Source organism: Cyclospora cayetanensis, unplaced genomic scaffold (assembly GCF_002999335.1).
Source record: "Cyclospora cayetanensis isolate NF1_C8 unplaced genomic scaffold, CcayRef3 CcayRef3_contig_27, whole genome shotgun sequence".
In the NCBI taxonomy this organism is placed as follows: domain Eukaryota; phylum Apicomplexa; class Conoidasida; order Eucoccidiorida; family Eimeriidae; genus Cyclospora; species Cyclospora cayetanensis.
The window spans coordinates 114,771-135,873 of NW_020312225.1; the positions used below are offsets into that span (position 1 = coordinate 114,771).

General features: G+C 55.5%; 2 protein-coding genes across 2 annotated transcripts; one reads left to right on the forward strand and one right to left on the reverse strand.

The window, feature by feature from the left end:
- Positions 1-4,684: 4,684 nt before the first annotated feature.
- On the reverse strand, positions 4,685-9,142 carry LOC34617282. Its single transcript, XM_026338519.1, has 8 exons — positions 8,565-9,142; positions 7,919-8,445; positions 7,524-7,636; positions 6,468-6,782; positions 6,198-6,266; positions 5,849-5,938; positions 5,288-5,752; positions 4,685-5,176 (listed from the first exon to the last, which is right to left on the reverse strand). The coding sequence occupies exons 1-8, from the start codon at positions 9,140-9,142 to the stop codon at positions 4,685-4,687; spliced, it is 2,649 nt and encodes an 882-aa protein (XP_026194304.1).
- A 5,320-nt stretch (positions 9,143-14,462) lies between these two features.
- On the forward strand, positions 14,463-17,383 carry LOC34617280 (peroxisomal 2,4-dienoyl-CoA reductase). Its single transcript, XM_022730655.2, has 5 exons — positions 14,463-14,630; positions 15,273-16,177; positions 16,560-16,679; positions 16,875-16,951; positions 17,148-17,383. Exons 1-5 carry the CDS (start codon positions 14,463-14,465, stop codon positions 17,381-17,383), a joined length of 1,506 nt encoding a protein of 501 aa, XP_022587992.2.
- The last annotated feature ends 3,720 nt before the right edge of the window (positions 17,384-21,103 follow it).

Sequence of the window (21,103 nt, forward strand, 5' to 3'; positions counted from 1 at the left end):
ACCCAACACTAACCCTCCATAGCGTTCCACAACCGCGGGTTCGACTTGTTCAGTGCAGCTCTCCACCTCCAACCTGCATGAAAGAAGGCTCAAAGGGTCGACCTTTCCCAGCTCGTGGGGGCCCCCTTGCAGCTCCCGCACCCGAGGGGCCCACCTCGACGTCTCCGAGGGTTCCTGTGCAGTGCACCATCTTCTTACAGGTTTTATGCCCCTCGCGTGTCTTGCTGGCTCCGAAGAAGAAGGGGCCCTCATCAGCGGGCGGAGGGGGGGCCTCAGGAAGCCCACGGGGAGCTGGGGGGGGGGGCGGCCCAGGGAAGGGCGACGGCGGGTACGATCACATATTCAATATCTACAAAGACATCGATGAGGATCACAAGCTTCTGCCAGACGCATGTTACCCCAAGTGGCTGTGGCAGCTGCAGGGGAAGCCCAAAAGCTACGGTCAACTCGCGATGATGTTCCTTTACGGCAAGGTGCGGTGTAAGGGAAGAGCAAAGAACAGAGAGATTCCCGCCTAAAGGGAGCAGAAGAGCTGGCAGGGAGAGGCATTTAGCACAGTGGGGTTGTATTGGTTGCAGAGAGCTAGGAAATCAGGGCGCTATATGCGCATAGTGCTACTCGCCGTTAGGGTTTGTGCTTCAACACGATATCTCATGCTTGTGCTTCTTCTCCTGGCCCTCTATGCTGGTGTCGTTTTTCTCATTATAGCTTTTGCTCTCAATATGACGTAGCTATTTACCTTGCCCGCAAAAGTTCGCATCGCCCTGTGTGCCAAGAGAAAACCTTCTGCTGCCTTCGCGTTGACTAGGCGTCTGTTTGCGGCAATTTCCCACGGGCGACCCCGTTCTAGCACTGAGGGCCTCGTGAATCGTCTCCTCCCCTCTTACCAGCAGGGCCATATAAACACACAGACAGATAGATACGCAGACAAACGAGCATGGCCAAACACACCGACACAAGTGTTCTCGCTCGCATTCGTTGAACGCGTCGCGCACTGCCGTTATTCCCTCCTCTGGTCGTACTCTCCCCATGTCTTGTGCGCGGGCTGCAGCCTCCATTTTGTGTGGCTGTCCTCTTTTGACGTGCCTTTACTGTATATACTAGTCACTGCCGCAGTGTGGAAGTCGATGCCTTCACACAAACATGTGTGCATGCCAATGTGTTCTGTGTATATCTGTCAATGCCTTTCTGCACAGGGTCTAGAAAAAGCCACGTCCTCAGAGTTTCTGCGGTTTTGCCGGCTTCATCGGAAGACGCAGATTCAGCTGAACAACGCGCGACTGAAGAAAAGTAAAAGAAATTCTATTAAGCCCATTTTTTGGGACGTCTAATCCATTAGGCATGTATTTAGGTGCTCCGAAAACCCTCGGCGCCACCCCTTGGGGGTTAGCTGCTTCAAAATCTCTAGAGGGTGTTTTGGATCTTTTTTCACTTACGGAAGTACACGAGTACTGAGGTCTCGCTTCCGTAGCGCAAGTTGCTCAGACGCGCCATATGCAGTCGATGCGGCTACGGCCGCTGCGTGCTCTGGGCCTTTGCAATTTTGAAGGGAACTCGCGGGTAGCCTGTTGCAGCGCTCTGAAAAACAGCCGCGACGGCTTTAGGAGCTGCAGCACTCAATGCGGGGAAGAGGCGTGGTGGCCTCCAGAGACAGAGCTACAGCAGCATCCTCCCACTCCTAACTAAGACGTCTTTTCTAGTGTACAGACCTGCAGGTTACCTTTGTATTTAACGGGGCCCCCTCTTCCCAATCATTTAACGGGGCCCCCAAGCCGAAAAACAGGTCCCTTCGGGCCATAGAAACGGGTTCCCGCACGAGACGACGAAAACACCCCCCCTTAGATGCCCTGCAGAATAAAGCATCCTTATACGCTGTTTGACCCGCCGCTGTCTATTCGTTCCGTGCATGCGTTCCGTCTGGACGAATTCGCGCTCCGAGCCGCTGCAGGTTCCGCCGTGTGGTCTGCCGCCGTCCCCAGCTGATCCCGAGTTGAGCACCGCTGCGGCTGTTTTGATTCTGGTTCTGGCTGCTGGGCGTGCTGGCGGAGCTCCCCTGACTGGTGCGGAGGGAGAGCTGGGGTGATCCGCGGAAGGGCACTTTGCTGCTGCGGCTGCACAGCTCAAGAGATGGGAGCATAGAGGCGGCGGCAGCAGAAGCAGCAGCTGCTTCAGAAATCGCAGCAGCAACGCCTGCGGCGGGGAGGTCTAGCGCCCCCATAATGGCCGCTACTTCTGTTAGGCCCAGGCTCTCCACTGCTGCTGTGGGCGCTGAGTTTGCGATTCCTTCGTGCGGCTCGAAGCTCTTGAGTCCCTTAGAGCTTCTCTGCCTCCTCTTTCCCGTTTGGCGTGTTGCTGCCTCTGCTGCCGGGCTGGAAGGAAAAGCACGAGCTGCGGATGCGGAACGGCTCAAAGCGGGGAGCAGACACCACGGGTTGACTCCCTCGGGGGGTCGCCGCTCGGCTAGGCAAGCCAGAGGTCCCTCCAAGTCCTCTCTACCCTCATTCGTGGACACCACGAGGCCGCCCGCTGAGACTGCTGCCGAAGCAGCAGCCTCCGCAGCTGCAGCACGGGCTGCTGCTGTCTCTTCTGCGGCTTCCCGCTTTGCATGCGGGCCCCGAATGGGTGGTCGCACGTTGGGGGGCTGTGGGGAGAACCTGAGGCCCTCGCTGCAGCACAAACCTCCAGGTGACTGGCCTTCAGCTGAGCGAATAGAGCTAAGAGCTTTTAGGAGGCAGAAAGGGGACGGGAGCAAGGAATCAATGCAGTCGCGCAGGACGCGACGACCGAAGGAAGCACCAGACGAACACCCCAGGCAGCAGCAAAGACGCACCCAAACGTACAAACAAACACATCGCCCTAAGTAAAAGATGCCCCTTACCCGAGAGCCAGCGTATTGCATTTGCTTAGTGTTGTGGCGGTGACGAGACTGGAAGGAATCAGAGCCATCGCCTGCAGCACAGAAGCATGCAGCATTAGTAATCCGCCGAAAACACGCTGCAGCGGGAGCACCTGCGACCACGGAAACTGCCGGGAGAGGATGCAGCCCCCGCCGTTCTGTGCCCCAACGAATGCATCAGCAGCGCCGGCGACAACCAATGCAAGAGCAGGCAGATCCTGCTGCTTTCCGCGAGCCATGGCTCTTCATGCAACAACGCCTCCTTTTGTATGTACCGTGGCGGTCTCCACATCAACGTGAAGTATAAACGCGAGACACAGCTGGTGCAGGTGCGCCTCGTTCTGAGTCAAATGTAGAAGGAATTTTCGGTTCTCGACGCAGGAGACACAGCAGCAGTTGCAGCTGCAGCAGCTCCGCTTGTTGCTGCTCCTGCCGACGCGCTGGCAGGTCGGATCCCACACCATGGCCACCGTAGAACGGGGCAGGGCCTGCAGCAGCTGGGAAACACGCAAACAAAAGCAGCAGCAGCCGCGGGGAAAAAATATCCAGAGGAACCTGTTGCTCTTGAGTGTGCGCCAGGACACAAACAGAATGAGCAGCCCACCCTAATATTTATGCAAACCCTTAAACCACGGTACTACACAAATCGGGAGTTCCTGGGTACTATCTCAAGGCCTGGTGATGAAACCCTCTGCTACGCCCTGCAACAGAACCTTGACTGCCGAATTTCTCGTCCTGCAAGGTCTCCCTGCAAGTGCCCCTGCCCCTGCGTTCACCTGTGCTGCTAGGGACGGCAAAAGGTCCTCAGGCGGTAGCTGAGGCAGCGCTATTTGAAGTCGCTGCAGCTGGATAGACACCACAGAAAACGCCGGCGGAAACTGCTGCTGCTGCTGCATGCCCTGCTGCGGTTGCAAAAGCAACTGCTGCTGGAGTGGTAACAGCAAGGACTCCCAGGAAAGGTCAGCGCCGCAGAGTGGCAGCTTTTGAGCAGCGGGCTGCTGCTGCTGTTGCTTCTTCTTCCACTGTTGCATGTGCTGCTGCGACTGCTGCTGCTGCGGCAGCAGAGTTGCGGGGGCCCCACACAACGGCGCTAAGGCGCAGAGCTGCTGCCATGTAGATAAAGAGACGGCATAGAAATGCTCCTGCTCTTGCTGCGGCGGACGAAGCAGCTGGGGTAGCAGCAGTTGCTGGTGTTGCAGCAACAGAGAGGCAAACCGCAGCCAACGCAGAGACAGCGGGAGAGGCCCCGGAATGGGGCAGGCGCAAAACAAAGAAAAGAAGGCGCCAAGGAGAATAGAGGCACCCACTGTTTCGAGCACGCAGCTCTCGACAGCACACAAGCTGCTGCTGGTGCTGCTGTTGCTGCCGCTGTGGTCATTGGTCTTGCTATTTGGGGAAACCAAGAAGCAGCGGCATGCTTTGCATTTGGCAGACACCTCTTCTGACGCCTTGGCTGCGAAACTGCAAGGAGGAGGGTGCTTGCCATAGAAAACTTGCAGCTGTCTCCTGTGGCGAGTTGCCAATGGCTGCTGCTCCCTCTGCCACGCGAAATGGTCTGTTGCTGCAGCAAGAATGTGCTGCTGCAGTAGCCGAAAAGAGGGAATAGACAAGACAGTTAGCCCGCAAAGGTTTGGGGCTTGAGGTAAAAAGAACTCCTCGCTCCTGCAATCACAAACCAAGACAACCCGAATGGTTAAGCCCTAGTCATTGAACACAGAATCGCTCACGGCTGTCCTAGATCCAGTTGAGGCATGGTTATGCACTGGCAGTCCATCTAATCCAAAAAGCTCACGTGTGAAAAGGAGTCTCCTTGCGGCTATTCTGCCGCAACAATTCTACAACCGAGTTCACCTCTTTGCCATCAACACTACTGCTGCAGCCGCTGCTGTTGCCACGGCTGCACGAAAGGCGGTCATGCGGGAGCCGCAGGCAACGAAAGGTTTGAGGAAAATTTGCAGTGTATATATGCCTCAGTGTCTCTGTCCAATCCGCAGGCACTACTTTTTCTGCAGCTGTGGTCTGAACATTCGGCAATATTTGAGCCTTCTTGGCCTTCTTTAAAGGGCTTCCTGTTTCTCCTACTGCGGCTGCTGTATCCTGAGCTTGCGGCTGCAGATCCCGTGAGCGCCGCGCAGGAACTTCCACGACCACGGCTGCTCCCTTGTGCTGCTGCGCCTGAGTTTGCGGTTGTAGACTTGGTTGTGGCTGTTGAGGTTGTTCGTTTTGTTGCTCATGTTGGTCATCTTGCTGTTGCAGTTGAACCATCTCGACGCCGGCGTCCTGCAGCAGCTTTTGCAGCAAGGGACCCTCCGGATCATCCTCTAGCAATAAGCAACAGCAGCAACTGCTGCGCTGCAGCAGCAGTGGCAGGAGCCGCTGGCCTAGCCCTACAGTCCATCCCGGCGAATTTACAATGAGGGGCGCAGTTAAGCATGCTTCCTTGTTGCTAACGATATTGCCCTGGTTCTTACTGCAGTTGCAGGCGGATCTAACTGTAGTTTGTGGAATCTTTGAGCAGCGTTCCGAAAGGCGCTCTGCTACCTCCGGTGCCGCCCGTGGAGCTGCGTCGTCTCTTGTTGCTGCTTCATGGAATTCCCCGCTGCAGGCATTACCCCTGTAGGCAGCAAGGCAGGTGTCGATACACCTCAAATACCTGTGTGGGGCAGACTTCGGATTCACATCTCCGAAAAAGACTTGCCGTACAACTCGATAGCCAGCTCGGCGCTGCTGCTGTTGTTGGTGCTGCTGCCGCTGCGTTTCCTCGAGAATAACGACCTCAGGGGTGGCGGCAGGGGGTGAGGAGGACACAAGGCCCTCGCAAGCTTCCTGCTCCTCAGAAGCCGCCCTGGTGAAACACTTTTCTTCAGTTGAGGATTGGGCCCCTTTTGGATGCCCCTCGCCTGTGGATTCCTTAAGTTCTGAATCGCTCAAGAGCGGCTGATGGCCTGAGACAACAGCGGGGGCCTCCGGAAAAGCCTCCGGTGGTTGCGCGTCGACGGCATTGAGGAGGATGTGGGGTGGCGTGAGGAGGGGCGAGGTGAACTGCACAACAAACAACACTGCGGAGGAGGAGGAAGCAACAATGCACGAAAAATGGCATCGGAAAGCATAAGCTCGAAGATTCTTCCACGTTGTGTTAGTTCACACGCATCTCTACCAACCCCGGTTCATCGGCTGCCGGCTTTTATTCGCTGCCTATCTGCAGCTCACGGCAACATGTGTTTGCAGCTCTCCTGCAGAGCCACTGAGCCCATCATTACAGCCCTAGTCCTCAGCGCACGCATAACGCTCAAAAACTCACGGAAAGGAGAGTGGTGCTGCCCGGTGTGGAGCATATCGGCTGTCCAACATCCGCCTCCAACAGATATACCTGTACGAGCAACAGCCAACAACGGTGTACTCCGCTGCTGATACTTATGCCTTGCTGTCTGTGCTCTCGCAACTGGCGTTGAACCCCCGTAGGCCCCTCCAGTGTCCTATGCTGTGAATAATATATCACGGTTGCCCACGGCCCTTGAAAGCCTCGAGCCCAATACGATGAAGCCTAGCGCCTTGGGAGCTGAGCTCCTACCTGTGAGAAGAAGTTGAGCGTGTAGTTAATGAGGAAAGAAACAAGGCACGACTTGCCGGTGCCCTTGCCACCCCAAACTATGACCGTGGGGAGCAGCTGACGGCAGCAGCTGCACCAGCAGCCCCTGTCTTTCGTACTGCAGGTGTGCCACGCTGCTGCTGCGGTGTGTTGCTCCCGGAGGTTAGAGCGAATACGACCAAACAGGCGCACCAGCTGAGATGCGGCTAACCACCTGCAACAGCAGCACCAACCAGCACGAGTCATGAGCAGCGGCATTCCTTCGCACAAGCATCTCCCGAGGCTTTCCGCATATATCTGTATAATACACATATACATGGAGGGCCGTTTGGGCATAAAACCCCGTCAACAGCTGTGTGTATCGCATGCCAACATACAAAACACGGAATCGCGACTCAAGCAAACCCTTTTGCTGAAAAAAGGGTCGATTATTCAATAATGGAGGTAAAACTGGCTCGGGGGCTGTACGGCCTCCTTAGGCACTACGCAGCTGGCCCCCCTTCATAGGGCCACCAGCAGAAATACCGCGAAGGTATACAGAACCCCGAATACGCTGGAGGGGCCTCACAAAACCCGTGCATGCATGCATGCATGCATGCACCACTGAGGCTTTCAATGCCTCCTGAGGCCCTTGGGGCCCCTCCAAGAAAATGTCTGCAGCGCTCCCTGAAGTGGGATCTCACCAGATAGGCGGGATGACTTCAAGGGGTAGCGGCGGCTGCACGAGCAGCGCAGCTGGAGCAGTGGGGGGTGCCAGCGCTTTGGATATGGAAATTCGACCCTCCGGAAGCCGCACTTCGCACAGCAGTAGCATCACCGGGAATTTCTGCAACAAAAAAGGCTTCAAGAGCGGGGCGTTCCACAGGTGTAGTACCCACAGCCCGACACTCGAATCAGTTCTGCCGGAAGCAGCAACTTTGGCACAAGCAGAAGGCGCGAGAGAAATCTCGAAAGCAAACAACGTCTGCAGCAGCAGCAGTTCCTCCCTCCCCAACCAGTCCTCTCTGCCCAACAGTAGATAATACACCCAAGCAGCACCTGCCGATCAAAGCGGTTCAAGAGACCCTCGATTTGAGGCGTCGCGAGGGCAGTGCGCTGAAGACGGCCATCGACTTGCAGCAGGCGCAGTGCAGCAGGTGCGTCAGAACACGCTGGGATCCTGTTGTGCCCTTCAGAAGTGTACATACACCCCAAGGATCTGCAGCAGACGCACGTGCCCGGCACAATTCGTGTTGAAGATGGGGGAGGGATGGGAAGCAGGTCCGACTACCCGAAGAGCCAGAACGCAGGAGAAGAAGACATGCATGGCACTGCTTCCGCAATGCACGAGACTTCAGCACCCTGACAGGAACGGGATAGACAAGGATTGCTGCTCCCCTCTTGCCAACAAGGAGGCGAGGCAGGCGCTACGTGGTGTCGCAGCCAACGCAGACCCCGAGGGCAATCCTTGGAACCTGCGAGAGATCCGAGGAGTGCGCCGGAGAGAGCCACGGCTAGGCTCCCAAGGCGGAGGCACAGCATCCACAGAGAGAAATTACACACAGATACACTCATACACACACAGAATGAGGAGGCGAGCACCAGGAGGGGGCAAGAACATTGAACGGACGCGCATTCGTCGAAATTCTGCTTGAAGGCGCAAACTGGGAAGCGTGCAGAGACGAAGTCTTCCAAGAAGGCTTCCGCAACCTGGAAGCCTTCCTCGTAGTGGGGTTGTTGCTGCTGCTGTTGCTCGCGTTGTGGGTGTTCATGGTCGGTGGCAAAGCCCTCGGGGCCAGGCAGCGCCGTGATGCGGATGCCAGGAGTCGTCGCAGCGCTGCCACTGCCGTTGCTGCCGCTGAGGAGGCCTCTCAGAGAGCTGCATCCTGACACCCCTTCTGGAGGGGGTGGACCCTCAGACACCACCAAGTGGTAGGTGGAGCTGGGGGGGAAGAAGTGGCCGCGGCACTCCGCTAGTCCCCTGCAAGCGCGAAGCACAGCAAGAGCTGCCACACGCAGGAGCCCATGTGCGCAGCGGCGCAAGAAACAAGAAGCCTCGAATGCATGCGCGCTCGGATGCGGGTACGGGGGCTTTCTTACCTCACAACTCTGAACCAAACAGCCCGACGGACTGCCAGCCATTCTCCAGCTCTCAGGGGCAGCAAATAGGCCCTGAAATCCCGTCTGTTCGTGCTTCTGCTAGACGCGCCGTTGCAACTCGTTGCGCAATAGTGCAAGTGGGGAGCAGGGATGGAAGAACCCCATAGAGCACCTCGGCTGCTTTCCGCTTCTGCGGCGACGAGCTCCTGCTGCGCCCTGCTGCTCGTGAGGTCCCACCCTTGCTGCTGCAGCAGCTGCTGCTGCTGGAGCACAGCTGCGGAGTCTCTACACCTCAGCAGGCGGGGAGCACGCCACGGCTCCTCAGCCGCATCTTCCCTTCGCGTTGCGGGGGCTGCAGCCGCTGTGCCTCCAGGTGTTGCTGCATCCGTCGCCTCTTGTTTCCTGCCCTTAGGAGGGTTCTCTCGCCACCTGTGGAAATGAAAAAGTTCCTCGTGAGTTATTCCACTGGAGAGGGAACCGCTGGGGGGCTTGTTCTCGGCTGCGAGTTTCTCAGAGGACTCCCCAGAGTCGCCCCTCTCCAAGGGGGCCCCCACATTCATTGGCGGCGCTGCATTCATACAGAAGGGTTCCCCAATGCACACCTTCTACTGCAGCAGCAGCACAATATGCTGCACATGCTGCAGCCGCCGCTGTACCGCCATGGAGAGGTGCTGTTCGAGCCTTCACGCTGGCTTCCTTACCGCCGAAGGCCTTGAGGCTTGCCCTCCAATGATTTAAACAAAACTTCTGGGGGCTTTGATTGGGAAATGCGAAGCCTCTCGGCGTGCTCCTGGAGTCCAGTCTCCCGGATGTAAACAGGCCTTGAAAGAGAAGAACAACAGCATATTCCGTTTATGTCAAACAGATGACTATATATATATGACGAGCATTCACGTTTTCTCGTCGGAGATATATGTACATATATATATATATATATAGAGCTATGCGGCTTAGGCTTTAACCATTCGGAATCGCTGCCACTGGGCAGCGGGTGCATGCGCGGGGGTTGCTGAATCGACTGAGCATCGAGATCTTCACCAGCCCTGGATCCCATGTCTACGCGATAGCACTCAAAAAGGAGCCAACTTAATGTCTTTTTGCTCTCAGAGCAAGGTGTCAAGCGTGCAGGTGAGGCGGAAATTTTATGCGCCGTTGAGCCTGGGTGGCTTCTAAGAAGCACACATAGCGTTGCATGGCAAGGTCTGGCATCAAGTCTTCGAGAAGTTGGAGGCGTAGGGCTGAGACTTGGCCCCCCTCATATACCCGTTCAAAAATTCAAGTGCACAGGAGCAACAGCAGCGACAGCAGCGGCGGTCCCCCCGCCGCTGCAGCACATCGAGTTAGCGAGGATGGAAGAGGAAAGCAGTGCTGCTTCCTCTCAATCGGCTTCGTGCTCTGCGCCTAAGGAAGTGCGTGTGAACCCAAATGCCTCAACCCTATCCATATCTCGTTCGCAGTATGTATGTGCTGCTCCCAGAGCTGTATACTGTGCACCAGCTGTATACTGTGCATCAGCTGTATACTGTGCATCAGCTGTATACTGTGCAACACTCGCTGAGCTACCTCAGCTGTGAATTCTTGCGCTGTGACTGTCTCATTTCAGATTCGCTTCGCGTCCGTGGCCGCCTTGAATCGCTGGATGGCAGAGCAACGGGAGAAAGGGCAATTTTTTTTTGTGTTGGCGAGAACGCACAAGCCGAAGCCCCCCCGAAAGGGCATATCGAAGACGTTAAACCCCCGGAACAACGCGGTAGATCCTGACACACCCATCTACACCGCGACATACAAGTGCAAGCATTGGAAAGATCCAAAGACCTTTGTATCATACAAGAAATACACCCAGCGCTTTCTCTACGGGGCAGATGTGCGCTGCGAAGAAGACCGCGTGTCGTCCCCGTCGCCTAACGGGGCGGTAAGTGTATCTACAGTAGCCTCCGTCAACACTTCCGCTGTGAGTGATGGCCTCCCTGCAACAGTGGCCGATCCCCAGGTAGGAGGTGAGAAGGCGTTTGGCGTTCAGGGGCCTCCCTCCGAGGCTGCTGTGCAGTCTGAAGGGGAGGGGTGTTCTACTGTAAGGGATTTGAGCAGTCAGCAGAGTTCACAGGGTGGGTTGTCTCTTGCGCGGGGGGGGGGCCTCCCTACGTTCCAGCCGCTGTCGTGCCCATTTAGAGAAAGAGCTTCCTCTTTGATGAGGGCTCCCCGCAGTGTTATCGAGGAAAGGATGTTTGCTCTACAAGCGCAGCTGCAAAAGATAAGGCGGCGCCTGCAGTATAGGAGCGTCAAGAGTAAAGCGAAGCGGGAGAGGAGGCTCCCCGCATCGCTGGTGTCTGTTGAGGAGCTTGAAGAGGAAGCCAGGAGCATCCAAGAGAAGATCCTGAAGCTCTGCGAGCAACGGGACGGAGGGGTTCAGCGCGTGGCCGGAAGCGTCCATGTGTCGCACCAACTAGTGCCAGCAGGGAGAGCAGAAGAGACATCAGAAGCGAGCAATCATCGGGCAGTGGAGGCGAAGGAAGGAGAAAGGGGCAGGGCCCAAGTCGACGTCGGCTCCAAGACGCTGACCCTTGCGGAGACGGGGGCCAAAAATGAGAGAAAGCAGTGCGACAGCGCAAATCTAAGGAGACTGAGAGTGCAGAAGGGGCAGGATATTCGATTGGCGAGAACAGTCAGAGAAAGGTGTGAACGATCGGAGCGAGTGGCGTGTGAAGGGGCCGAACAAGATGGTGCCTCTTCGCCTGCTTCCTCTTCTCAGAGCTCGAATTCTTCCAGAAGCAAGGAAGATGACGAGGGCACGCTTCGCCTTGCACGTGAGATGCATGGCTCGCTGTCTGAGCCCCTTTTTATACAAGATGCCTATGTTCGGCGACGTCTGGAGCGCCTCTCGCAGATGCGCGTAGTTCCGCATTGTGGCTGCCCCGCAGAAGTCAAGGTCAAGTACTTATTAGGAGGCGAGACGGTTGTTGTCTTCAGCGGCCCGGATCACTCTGATGTCTGCTGGCGCAATAGAGGACTGTGCTACAAAACACCCAAGGAAGCCCTAGACTACATCAAGCGGCACTGTTATCTGCCTATGCAGGCGCTCAAACTGTGCTTCCAGTCGCCAGAAGCGGCTCTTCAGTTGGCGCGGGAGGTTGCGCCCAGTGTCCACTGTGTGATCACTGAAAGGGTCATTGAAAATTGTCTGTATAACGCGCGGAAACAGCTGAAGGAGGAGCGCGAACAGAGGCTGAAGCCGGACCGACCCCGTGCCGCGGCGGGTTGTGCTGTTGCTCGTTCTTCTGCCCCAGGTACAGCTTCCGCCTCAGCGGCGATCTCAGTTGCTATTCCAGAAGGTGTTCAGGGATGGGGAGCGGCGGAGGCGCGCTGTTATGCACGCGCGGACGCAGACACGTCAGAGGAAGAGGGAAGGGTCCTTCCCTCTAGGAAAGTCTCCAGCCAGGAGGCGGCAACGAGGGGCGATGATACTCACACGGCCCTTCACATGCTCATGCCGGAAAGCACTGTCATATCAGGAATGGCCACCCCAGACGACTCCTTAGATGCCAGCAATAGTTGGAAGGGAGGGGCTTGGAGACTCCCCTGCAGACGCAGAGGAGGCGGCCTCCTCGTAAGAGAGCTCCGAAGAAGGTCCCCTCGGCTAAGGGACCTCATGTTACAGCAGCCTCAAGTCAGCAGAACCAGCGGGAACCAAGCAGCTGGAGGCAAAGCGCAGGCAAACCCCGGAGAACAAGCTCCCGCAGCGGCCAGCAGGAGGCCTCTCAGGGGCAGAGCACGAGGCAAGCGAGGACGAGGCAAGGGAGGAAGTCGAGGCCGAGGGTCTTCTAAGGGGACTCGTACGGAGCCCGCAGAACTGAATGACGTCAAGGATAAGGAGACTGCAAGCGAAACTGTAGCGACACAGCAGAGGGACGGCTGTCGCGAGAAAGAGACGGAGGACGCTGGCCCTCGGGAAGTAATGGCTGTAGAGGAAATCACGACCACAGGAAAAGCCAACTCCGAAAGGCCTCCAAAGGACACTGCGTGGGCTGATTTGGCTGCATACTTTTTGCGGCAGGCTAGGCGGTCAGAGGAAGAGGACGTACCGTTTATGGGGTTAAATGCTTGGCCCTCCCAACGCGTGGAGGGCCACGATAGCTCCAGGGAACCTGGCGGACCAGAAGAGCCCGTTGCAGAGAAGCTTTCCAGGGGGTCGCCTGAGCGATCCACGGATTGCGCAGAAGGGGTGTCTCTTAAGGGCTCAGAAGGGGGATATGCAGCCGGTGTTGCTGAAGCTCCTGCACCTGGCCATGTGCTGCCCTGTGAGCAGAGGACAGTCCCTCCCTGTGACGCTGGTGAGGAGCTTCTTATGGGCATCAGTAGAAAGCGGCTCCGGTACCTTTCTGCCGGCGAAGCAGTAGGGCCACCAGAGGCACCACGTGTTGTCTCAGCAGAAGCCTCAACATAGCGTACTGATGCGTAGCGTCGGGCTTAGTAGCCTCGTCTTTTGGCTTATTAGAATTTTTGCTGAGAGGCGTGCAGTGGCAGAACTTATAACAAACGGGTAATTCTAGCCTCAGTGCTCTGGACGGGGAATTTTGACTCTCGTGTACATGAATGGCTTTTCACGAATGCTCTCTTCAAGAGGTTGTCCTTGGTAGGGGCCACCGGAGCATCCGCACGGATAACTGTAGGACTATAGGGCTAAGTCGAATGCGCTCAAACGCCGTAGGTTGGATGCCAAATGATGGCAACCGAATTAAAGGCAGTCATGCTGGCTGCGGCTAGTTGCGCACTTGGGCCCGTGGCTACACCTGACAATGGAGGAAGGAACGGAATATGAGGTTCTGAAAACGTTCAACTAGCGCCTGGTGCCCTTAGCCAGAACATACACGAAAGGGGATTTATGCCTTTCAGCGAAGAGCCTAGGAAGGCCCACTTGGCAAAGGGGTGCAAACGCTTCAATCAGCGCCACGTCGGTGGTGGAAAATAATCTGTCTTGGGGGGCATAAAGGGCTGAACCACATAGCTCACGTCGCTAACGGTGAAGTCCGCATCTTGACGTTTAGACCACTTAGCGTTATCGCAGTTGACTAAGTTATGCTTAGGCACTTTCTTTTAAGGTAGTTGTATTTGGACAAGAATTAGTCAAGAATTGACTCTTTGGCATGTCGATTCGTACAGGCTCTTATTTCAGAGTCCTGTGACCTCAACACAAGGATATTCCTTGATATCTGGGTGTGCGCTAGATGCTATATGTAACGAGCTGTGAATGCTCGAGCTTGCAGCTACGGAAACACCCGCTACCCCAATTCCTTCATCTGTCGAACTCTGAGGGGCGCGCGCAAGGAGAGGTGATTTTGTGGAGTCTAAAGCTAAGTGTGTCCTTACGGAGACAATAGATGGAGGGTAACAAATATCTTCTCTCACGTAAGATCAGTTCAGTGCATTAGCAACAGATGCAGCTGGGTTTTGAGGGAATGTTCTGTACAGAGGCTTTGAGGCAGCTTGCATCGTGCCACCACACTTGAGGATTAACTTTGTATGGTTTTATTTACTATGACGGATTCTGATCTGAAGGATCCCTGATTGGAGCTAGGCTGTAGGTTAGAAGTTGTATATATCCAAGGCCAACTGCATAGTCTCCAGAGCACAAATAGGCGTTAGCCATCAGCCAAACATCCGTACAGCTAGTTTATTAAGAGGTTCACGGGATAAAGTTTTGGCTCCGAGCAGTGGATTTCTTCGCGCGGGCTGTTGGGGGTTGCACCAGACCAACGGTCCTGGCGGTGCGATCGGATGGTGTCCCATGATTTCCCCTCTCGCTCCTTCTCTATGTCATCTGAAAGTTAAAAAGTTGAAGAATTTAGCCTTACGCTGTAATTACCGCAGACTGAGAGCCGGCAAACCCGATACCCATTCATAATGCCGTCACTTCCGTCCTTTCACCCAGAATGTCTGGCAGGCCGCGTGGCTCTTATCACGGGAGGCGGCACAGGGATTGGCAAGGGCATCGCAAAAGTCTTCCTCTCACACGGAGCAAAGGTTGCCATCGCCTCAAGGAACGTCAAGACACTGCAGGAGACCGCACAGGTTTGCTTGTAATGGTGGTGCCGGTGGTGTTGCGCATCCGCCTGGCCCTACTGCAACTGCCACTGCCATTGTTGCAAATTTCAATTTTTTGTATGACTGCTGCTAGTTGAGGACAGCCATGAAAGGAGCTGTAAGCTTTTAGGTTCTGAACACAGTCAGGGCGAGCACATAAAACCTGACCGGGCAATACCGAGTAGAGTACCAACATGAGCAGCAGCACCACGAGCAGCTGTAGAATGACGGAGCATCTGGAAGTACATACAGCGCAAACAATGGTTCCTATCCGTTGGACGCTTCACGTCCTTCGCGCCTTTCGCGGCCCTTCCTCGGCTAGACAGATTGCCGCCTTTTGTCTGCATTGATGCTTGTCATGCTCTTCCTCTGGGCTCTACACCTTTGTTTCCCTGCCCATCTTCTTTTCGTCCTTCTTTTCGCTTTCCCTCTCGCTCAGGTGTATTCTCATGCCACGTGTGTTGGCATCGCCCTGTTGTCTCACCTGGGAGGTGGTCTGCTGTGTCACCTTTGCCACTTGCCCTTTGTGACGCTTTCAGTATTGTTCTCTTCCTCTCTCCTTGACCCCTACCACATTTCGTATGTATATACCTCAAAACAACCCTTATGCTCTCCCGTTTCCTTGTTCAGGCCTTGGAGCGTTCAACGGGTGGCACCTGCCTTCCTGTCGTCTGTAACGTGCGATCCCCTTCCTCAGTCGCGTCTGCAGTTGCTACAGTCCTCTCCGTACTTGGATCTATTGACATCTTGGTGAACAACGCAGCAGGAAACTTCTTGGTTCCCCTAGAAGCTCTGACCTTAAAGGGCTTTCAAGCGGTGATGGACACGGACGCGATTGGGGTATTCACCGTCTCAAAGGCGGTATTCCACGCCGCATTCCAAGGGGCCATCAAAAAGGAGGTTCAGGAGGCCCCCATTGCCAGGCAAACCTCACGAAACGCCCTTTCAGAAGGGGGTGAAGGGGCCCCCCCGGGGGCCTCTTCGGCCTCAGGAGTACGGACGAGCCCCTCAGAGGGGTCTCCTTGGGCTGAAGGCTTGGCGGCAAGCAAAGACAGGGCAATTGGGGAAGGGGGCCCTTCGAGTGGCTTTCAAAAAGAAAAAAGTTCGGATTCTGGGGTTGGCTGGACACGGGCCTCCGTGTACACCCAAGGGGGATGTAAGTGCATCATAAATATCTCCATGACGCTGCATTATACAGGAGCACTGATGCAGACGCATGCCGGCGCAGCGAAAGCCGCCATAGATGCGCTAACAAAGCACATGGCTGTAGAATGGGGCCCCTACAAAGTGCGTGTAAACGCAGTAGCGCCAGGGCCAATTAAAGACACGCGAGGGCTAGAGCGGATCAATCCATTTAGCGCCGTTTCGGCTGGGGTCCGTTCCACAAATGTACAAAGCCTGGGCAAGAAAGAAAATCAACGCCCTGATGCGCAGGATCAACTAGAGCTGCTGCGGAGGTTTGTACCACTGCAACGCTTGGGAACAGTGGAGGACGTTGCCTATGCCTGCCTCTTCCTAGCACTCCCGGAGGCCAGGTAGGCGCACAGTTGAGGCCTCATCTAAATGCACAGTAGGCCTGCAGGTGACACTTCTGCCACTGATAATGCTGCTACTGGAACGCCTCACTAGGAAAGGACCATTTCTCGGCAGGGCCAAAATTCACCTGTTAGCTCTCCTCGCACGGCTCGTAGCAGAGGCCGCCAAGGCTCTGCAGGGGCTGATGAGAGAGACAGAGCTCCTTGAAGTGCATAGAGGCATCATTTCCCCCCCCTCTTCCCCGCATAGCCCTTACAGTGTACTCTGAGTGTGGTGCTTCGCACCCTTTCGCCTCTACTGCCTCTTGCGCGCGCCTCTAGTTTACCATTCACACGATGCACCTGCACAAGTGGCTGTTCGCTTGTCCGTTTCTGCGTGCAGCTACATTACGGGAAGCACCTTGGTAGTCGATGGGGGCCAGTGGCTTACTTCAGGGAACTATACGGCTTTACAACCAGAGGTCAATGAGGCATGGAGAAACGCGCCTTTTGCCTCCAGCCTGTAAACTCTAGCGGCTGCTGTAACAGATTCTGCAATCAAAGCCCAGTGGGTGGAAAGGTGCCCAAGACGCGGCTGTGTAACCACTTCAGTGGCGAGGGCAGTCGTACCAGCTACAGAGGCTGCAGTATAATGTACCAACTAGCATGGCCAGCTGCTATATCTACTTATCGCTTGTGCACGTTCGCATGTTGAAAGAAAAAAATCTAGGCTTGAACAATATCTGATGCATGGAGAGCCCGAACCTTTAAACAATACATGCTACAGTCCAGGCCGTAGAAAAGCAATGGCCAGCACCGTGTCACTACACAAACTTGTGATGATTTCCGAATCGTCGAACAACAGCACCGTGTACGGTGTCTGGTACCTGTTTCCCCCGATCTTTTGTTGCCTAACTTTTTCGCAGCCAATGCATCAGGTTAAGGATCCACGATATGAAGGAAAAAAACACGCGTTCTCGTATTCCTTAAGCAAGTTTTTTAGCCGTGAAGTCCTATCAAGCCATTGAAGCATCTATTAGCTGCTTCTTTGAAAGAAGAACCTCGCTGTCTGTTGCCCTCGTCTTTGAGGGCTCCGTGTTGAGGGCGAGAATGAACTATAGGGGCATGCGTTGGTGCGTCCACAAAGCTCTTCCATCCATCGCACATAGCACAACACAGAAGCCTGGAACACAGGCACGCAGCACCAATTCACCCTTACAGTTTTGAATGAGCCGTAGTAATCCCACCCTCCAATTTTGGTGCTAAAATGCAAAAATGCACCCTCCGCAGATGCCTACTGCGCATGAAGCCTTGAGTAGAAGAAGCTGCGTAGGCGTAGGTTGGTCCGATGCTCTCCTGATCGCTCAGACTCGGCTCCCCAAAATCCTAGGGTTTAGGGCTTCGCGTGTATACTGTAGAGACTCTCCCATACATTGTGGGGTGGGGGTTTCCATCGGTATGAGCCAAACTACTATTGACCGCTTACGCCTACCTCGTGACCTCCATCAGACCTCGAGATCTAGCGTGGGAAGTGTGTATGTTGTATTTTCTGGAAATGTGTCGTGGCTCTGCACTCGGGTGTACGTATTGGGCTTTGTTTGGAACGATCTTCTGCCGTTGCTTTGCTCTTATATGTGAGTGAGCTCATTAGCAGGTGTTTAATGGATACATCCTCATCTTATGTCCTTCGTGCATGCCCGAATGCTTATTGTTGTTGTTCCCTCTATCTATTGCATCGAACTGCGGACGGCTGTCCCCTCTATGATCCCTCTAAGGGGAGCATTTCCGGCATTACCCGCTGTTTAATGAGCAAGGAGAGTAGAAACATATATTAAAAAGGAAGATAGCTTAAATAGCAACAAAAGTTTGCGCGTTGGCTGCTAGCTGCATCGAGTGGCCTTGGGGCGGTCGGTAGTTTCGAGAGTGTTGGCAGCCGCTGTGTTGGGTGCTCATTGACTTTTTTTCATTATTCCAGCAATCAGTAAACACCTATTCCCCCTTTTCAACATACTTGTGCAGGCGATTCATGCAACTCAAGTATGCATTCATTCCAGATGCTTTCAGAGGCACCTGCACAGTGTCACCGTTCAGCCAGGGAAGGCGCCCGAAGCCTTCAACCTTTGCTCAAGTTCTAGCCCCTAGAACCCTATGTTTTGACCCTTCTAAAAGGTTTTGGAAAACGTTACTTCAGTATCAGGTCCTCAACTGGTTTCTCCCTTTCTTCCTAGTGCCGGCAGCAGTGCAACCAGAGTCGTTAGCCACATTGTCAGCTGAATTGCCGGCGACACAATCAGTATCAGCTTTTATCCAAGATGTTGGGCAGGCGGGGGTACTGCCGATACCGCTTCACTCCTCCCCCAGTAGAAGAAAAATGGATCCGCGCTATGGACCCGACAGGTTGGCGCCTCCAGACACTGCCGATGCTATTGCTGGTTTCATAGTCTTCAGCGGTTTTGCTGCTGCTATTAATGAGTAATAGCCCCCCCTACTCGTATATTAAGTGGCGCTGGTGATAATGCTCTCCAGGTAGGCAGTCGGCCTGCAAGGACCACTGCTGCTACTGCTACACTTGCCTCTTCGAGTAACCTTGATGCTGCTGATGCGCGCACTTCTCAACAGACACACGTGGCGTTGGAGCCACCCAATGTGCTGCCGCCATGGCTGCCCTCCAGTGGAAGCGGAAACTCTTGCTCCTGCAGAAGCTCTTCCTGCCCGTGCCGCTTCTAAGTTTATGAGCGCATGCACAGCAGTTTCCCGTGGCGCTTTCATCTCCCACTGCTGCCTTTACTGCTACTGCTCGAACTGTTCATGTTACCGCTCCTGCAGGGACTTCTGAGTTGCTGGAGTTACTCGAGCAAGAAGAGGTTCAGCAGCGCGCTGAGACGGCCGCCTTGTTAGAGCTGCTGCATCGTCAACGTGGCGACATCGCGATCTTACGGCGGCAGCAGCAACAGCTGCAGGAGGAGCTGGAGTCTGTGCAGCTTAACCTGAATGAGCAGCGGCAGCAAAACCAACAACTGCGTAGGCAGCTAATGACGATTCGAAAACTGCGTTGCACGGAAAAGCAAAAAGTCCTTAAGAAGCTAGCTGCAGCAGAGTCTGCCTTCGAACAGGAGCTACAGAGTATATTTCTTCCTAGTGGGTCTGCCGAGGGCCCCTCCGGAGCCACAAGGACCTTTTTTGATCCGCCTCTAACACAGCAGCAAAAGGAAGGCGCAGCGCAAAAGCTTTTTCTCAGACAACAGCAGCAACAACAGCCCATGTCGGAGCAATTGGGAAACCGTGCGACGTCACCCCCCTCTGGCATCCCCGGCAGCAACTTTCGAGGAGGAGCTGTAGGGTCCGCTGTCTCCGGCAGTCCCCCAGCGTCCCCCCTCCTGGCACGTGGCTTGCTCCCTGGATCCTCTCCCACGACAGTGGCGGCGCCTGCAGTCGGGAGGGCAGCTTTCCTCAAAGTGCCGGCTGCTGGCCATCACGCGGGAGGGGGAACACACACAACACAGCCAACTGCTGTGCTACCGCCTCCCCCCAGTAGCAGAAGCCCCCTGTCCACCACCAGGGGTGGAACCCCCGCAACAGCGCTCACCACCAAAGTACAGCCCTCACCCTTACTTACAGTCACTCCAGTCTTGCCCACTGCAATCAACGGCAAGCCCGCTGTGGGGAGTCCCCTACTGGGCACGGCGCGCGGCAGTGTCTCTCGACCTCAAGGCCTGACGACGCCTGCCCTCAGAAGCTCTTAATAAGCTCTAGGCGCTTCTCGAGGAGACACCCCAACCCGCACCTGGAGGCTGCGTCTCCGCTGCAGTCTTCTCTGCTGCAGAAAGATGGAGGCCCCTCACAAGGTCCACTCGGCTTCCCCAGTAAGGGGAGACGCTGAGGCAGCTCCTGCTGCAGCCGCTCCCTCCTGCGCCGCTGCTGCAACGCGCTAGACTGTTACACTTTAGATGGCACACCGAGAACGTGCCTGCTGATCGACGGGGAGTAAGGGCTTTTTCAGACCCTTGTTTGCTGCCTATCGCAACCCATTAGTTCTATTATTTCCCTGGCATATGCAGCTGCTGCTGCTGCTGCACTATCTGCAAAAGTTTGCCCACTATGTAGTCCTACCTGGGTAAGGTAGCGAGCAGCCCCTTCTCTCCCCTTCCCTCCCCCCGTACTGCTCCCCCTTATACGGAGTTTGTCACGCAAGCGTCTGCAGTCTCAGGCCACAACAGCGGCATCCAAAATGCAGCTTAGCCATCGCGCAGCACCAACATTAGTGCGAACAAACAGCTGCAAGTGTATATGGGCAGCCCACTTAGGAGGAAGGCCTTATCCCACGGCAATCGGTCCAGCCTACTTTTGTCGGCTAAACCGCTGTAGAAAATGCTCTTGTTCCTCCCCTTGCAGCACTTCAGGGGTTGTGCTAAGAAACCCTGCTGCTACTGCAGCTGCAACTGCTGCAGCTGCAACTGCTGCAGCTGCTGCCTCGGCTGTTTGTGCTGGCAACGCTCCTGCTAATGGCCAGTCGTACCAGCGGGGTTGTTACTGCTGCTGGCGGGAGAGACAACAGCGGCAGTAACAACGCTACCAGCAGGAGTTGCTGCTGCAGCAGAGGCTGCAGCAGCCACTCCGCTGTTGGCATCCCAAGCGGCATTGTTATCGGCAGTACTGCTGCTGCTGCTGCTGCTGCTGCTCGCAGCGATTGCTGGAACGCGCCATGCAGCAGCAGCTGCAGCCGCCACTGGGTCGGCTACTGCCGCTGCTGTTGCAGCGGCAACGCCTGAGTAGGCAGCGTCTAACATTTGCTGCAATCCTAGGCCCTGTTGCTGATTAAGGGGTAGTCCCCAAAGCGAGGCTTGCTGCAACAACAAGGGCTGCTGCTGCTGCTGCCCCACTACCAGCTGCTGCTGCTGCTGCCAGAGCTGCTGCTGCTGGTGCAAAGGCGGAATGAGCAGCGGCTGC

Coding starts and splice junctions, on each gene's coding strand:
- LOC34617282 (XM_026338519.1), bottom strand. CDS start 9,142: ATGAATGCAGCGCCGCCAATGAATGTGGGGGCCCCCTTGGAGAGGGGC. Junction 8,446..8,564: donor GTTTGGTTCAGAGTTGTGAG/GTAAGAAAGCCC, acceptor TCGCGCTTGCAG/GGGACTAGCGGAGTGCCGCG. Junction 5,753..5,848: donor TTCCGGAGGCCCCCGCTGTT/GTCTCAGGCCAT, acceptor ACTGAAGAAAAG/TGTTTCACCAGGGCGGCTTC.
- LOC34617280 (XM_022730655.2), top strand. CDS start 14,463: ATGCCGTCACTTCCGTCCTTTCACCCAGAATGTCTGGCAGGCCGCGTG. Junction 14,631..15,272: donor CACTGCAGGAGACCGCACAG/GTTTGCTTGTAA, acceptor TTCCTTGTTCAG/GCCTTGGAGCGTTCAACGGG. Junction 16,680..16,874: donor GCGCCTTTTGCCTCCAGCCT/GTAAACTCTAGC, acceptor GCATGTTGAAAG/AAAAAAATCTAGGCTTGAAC.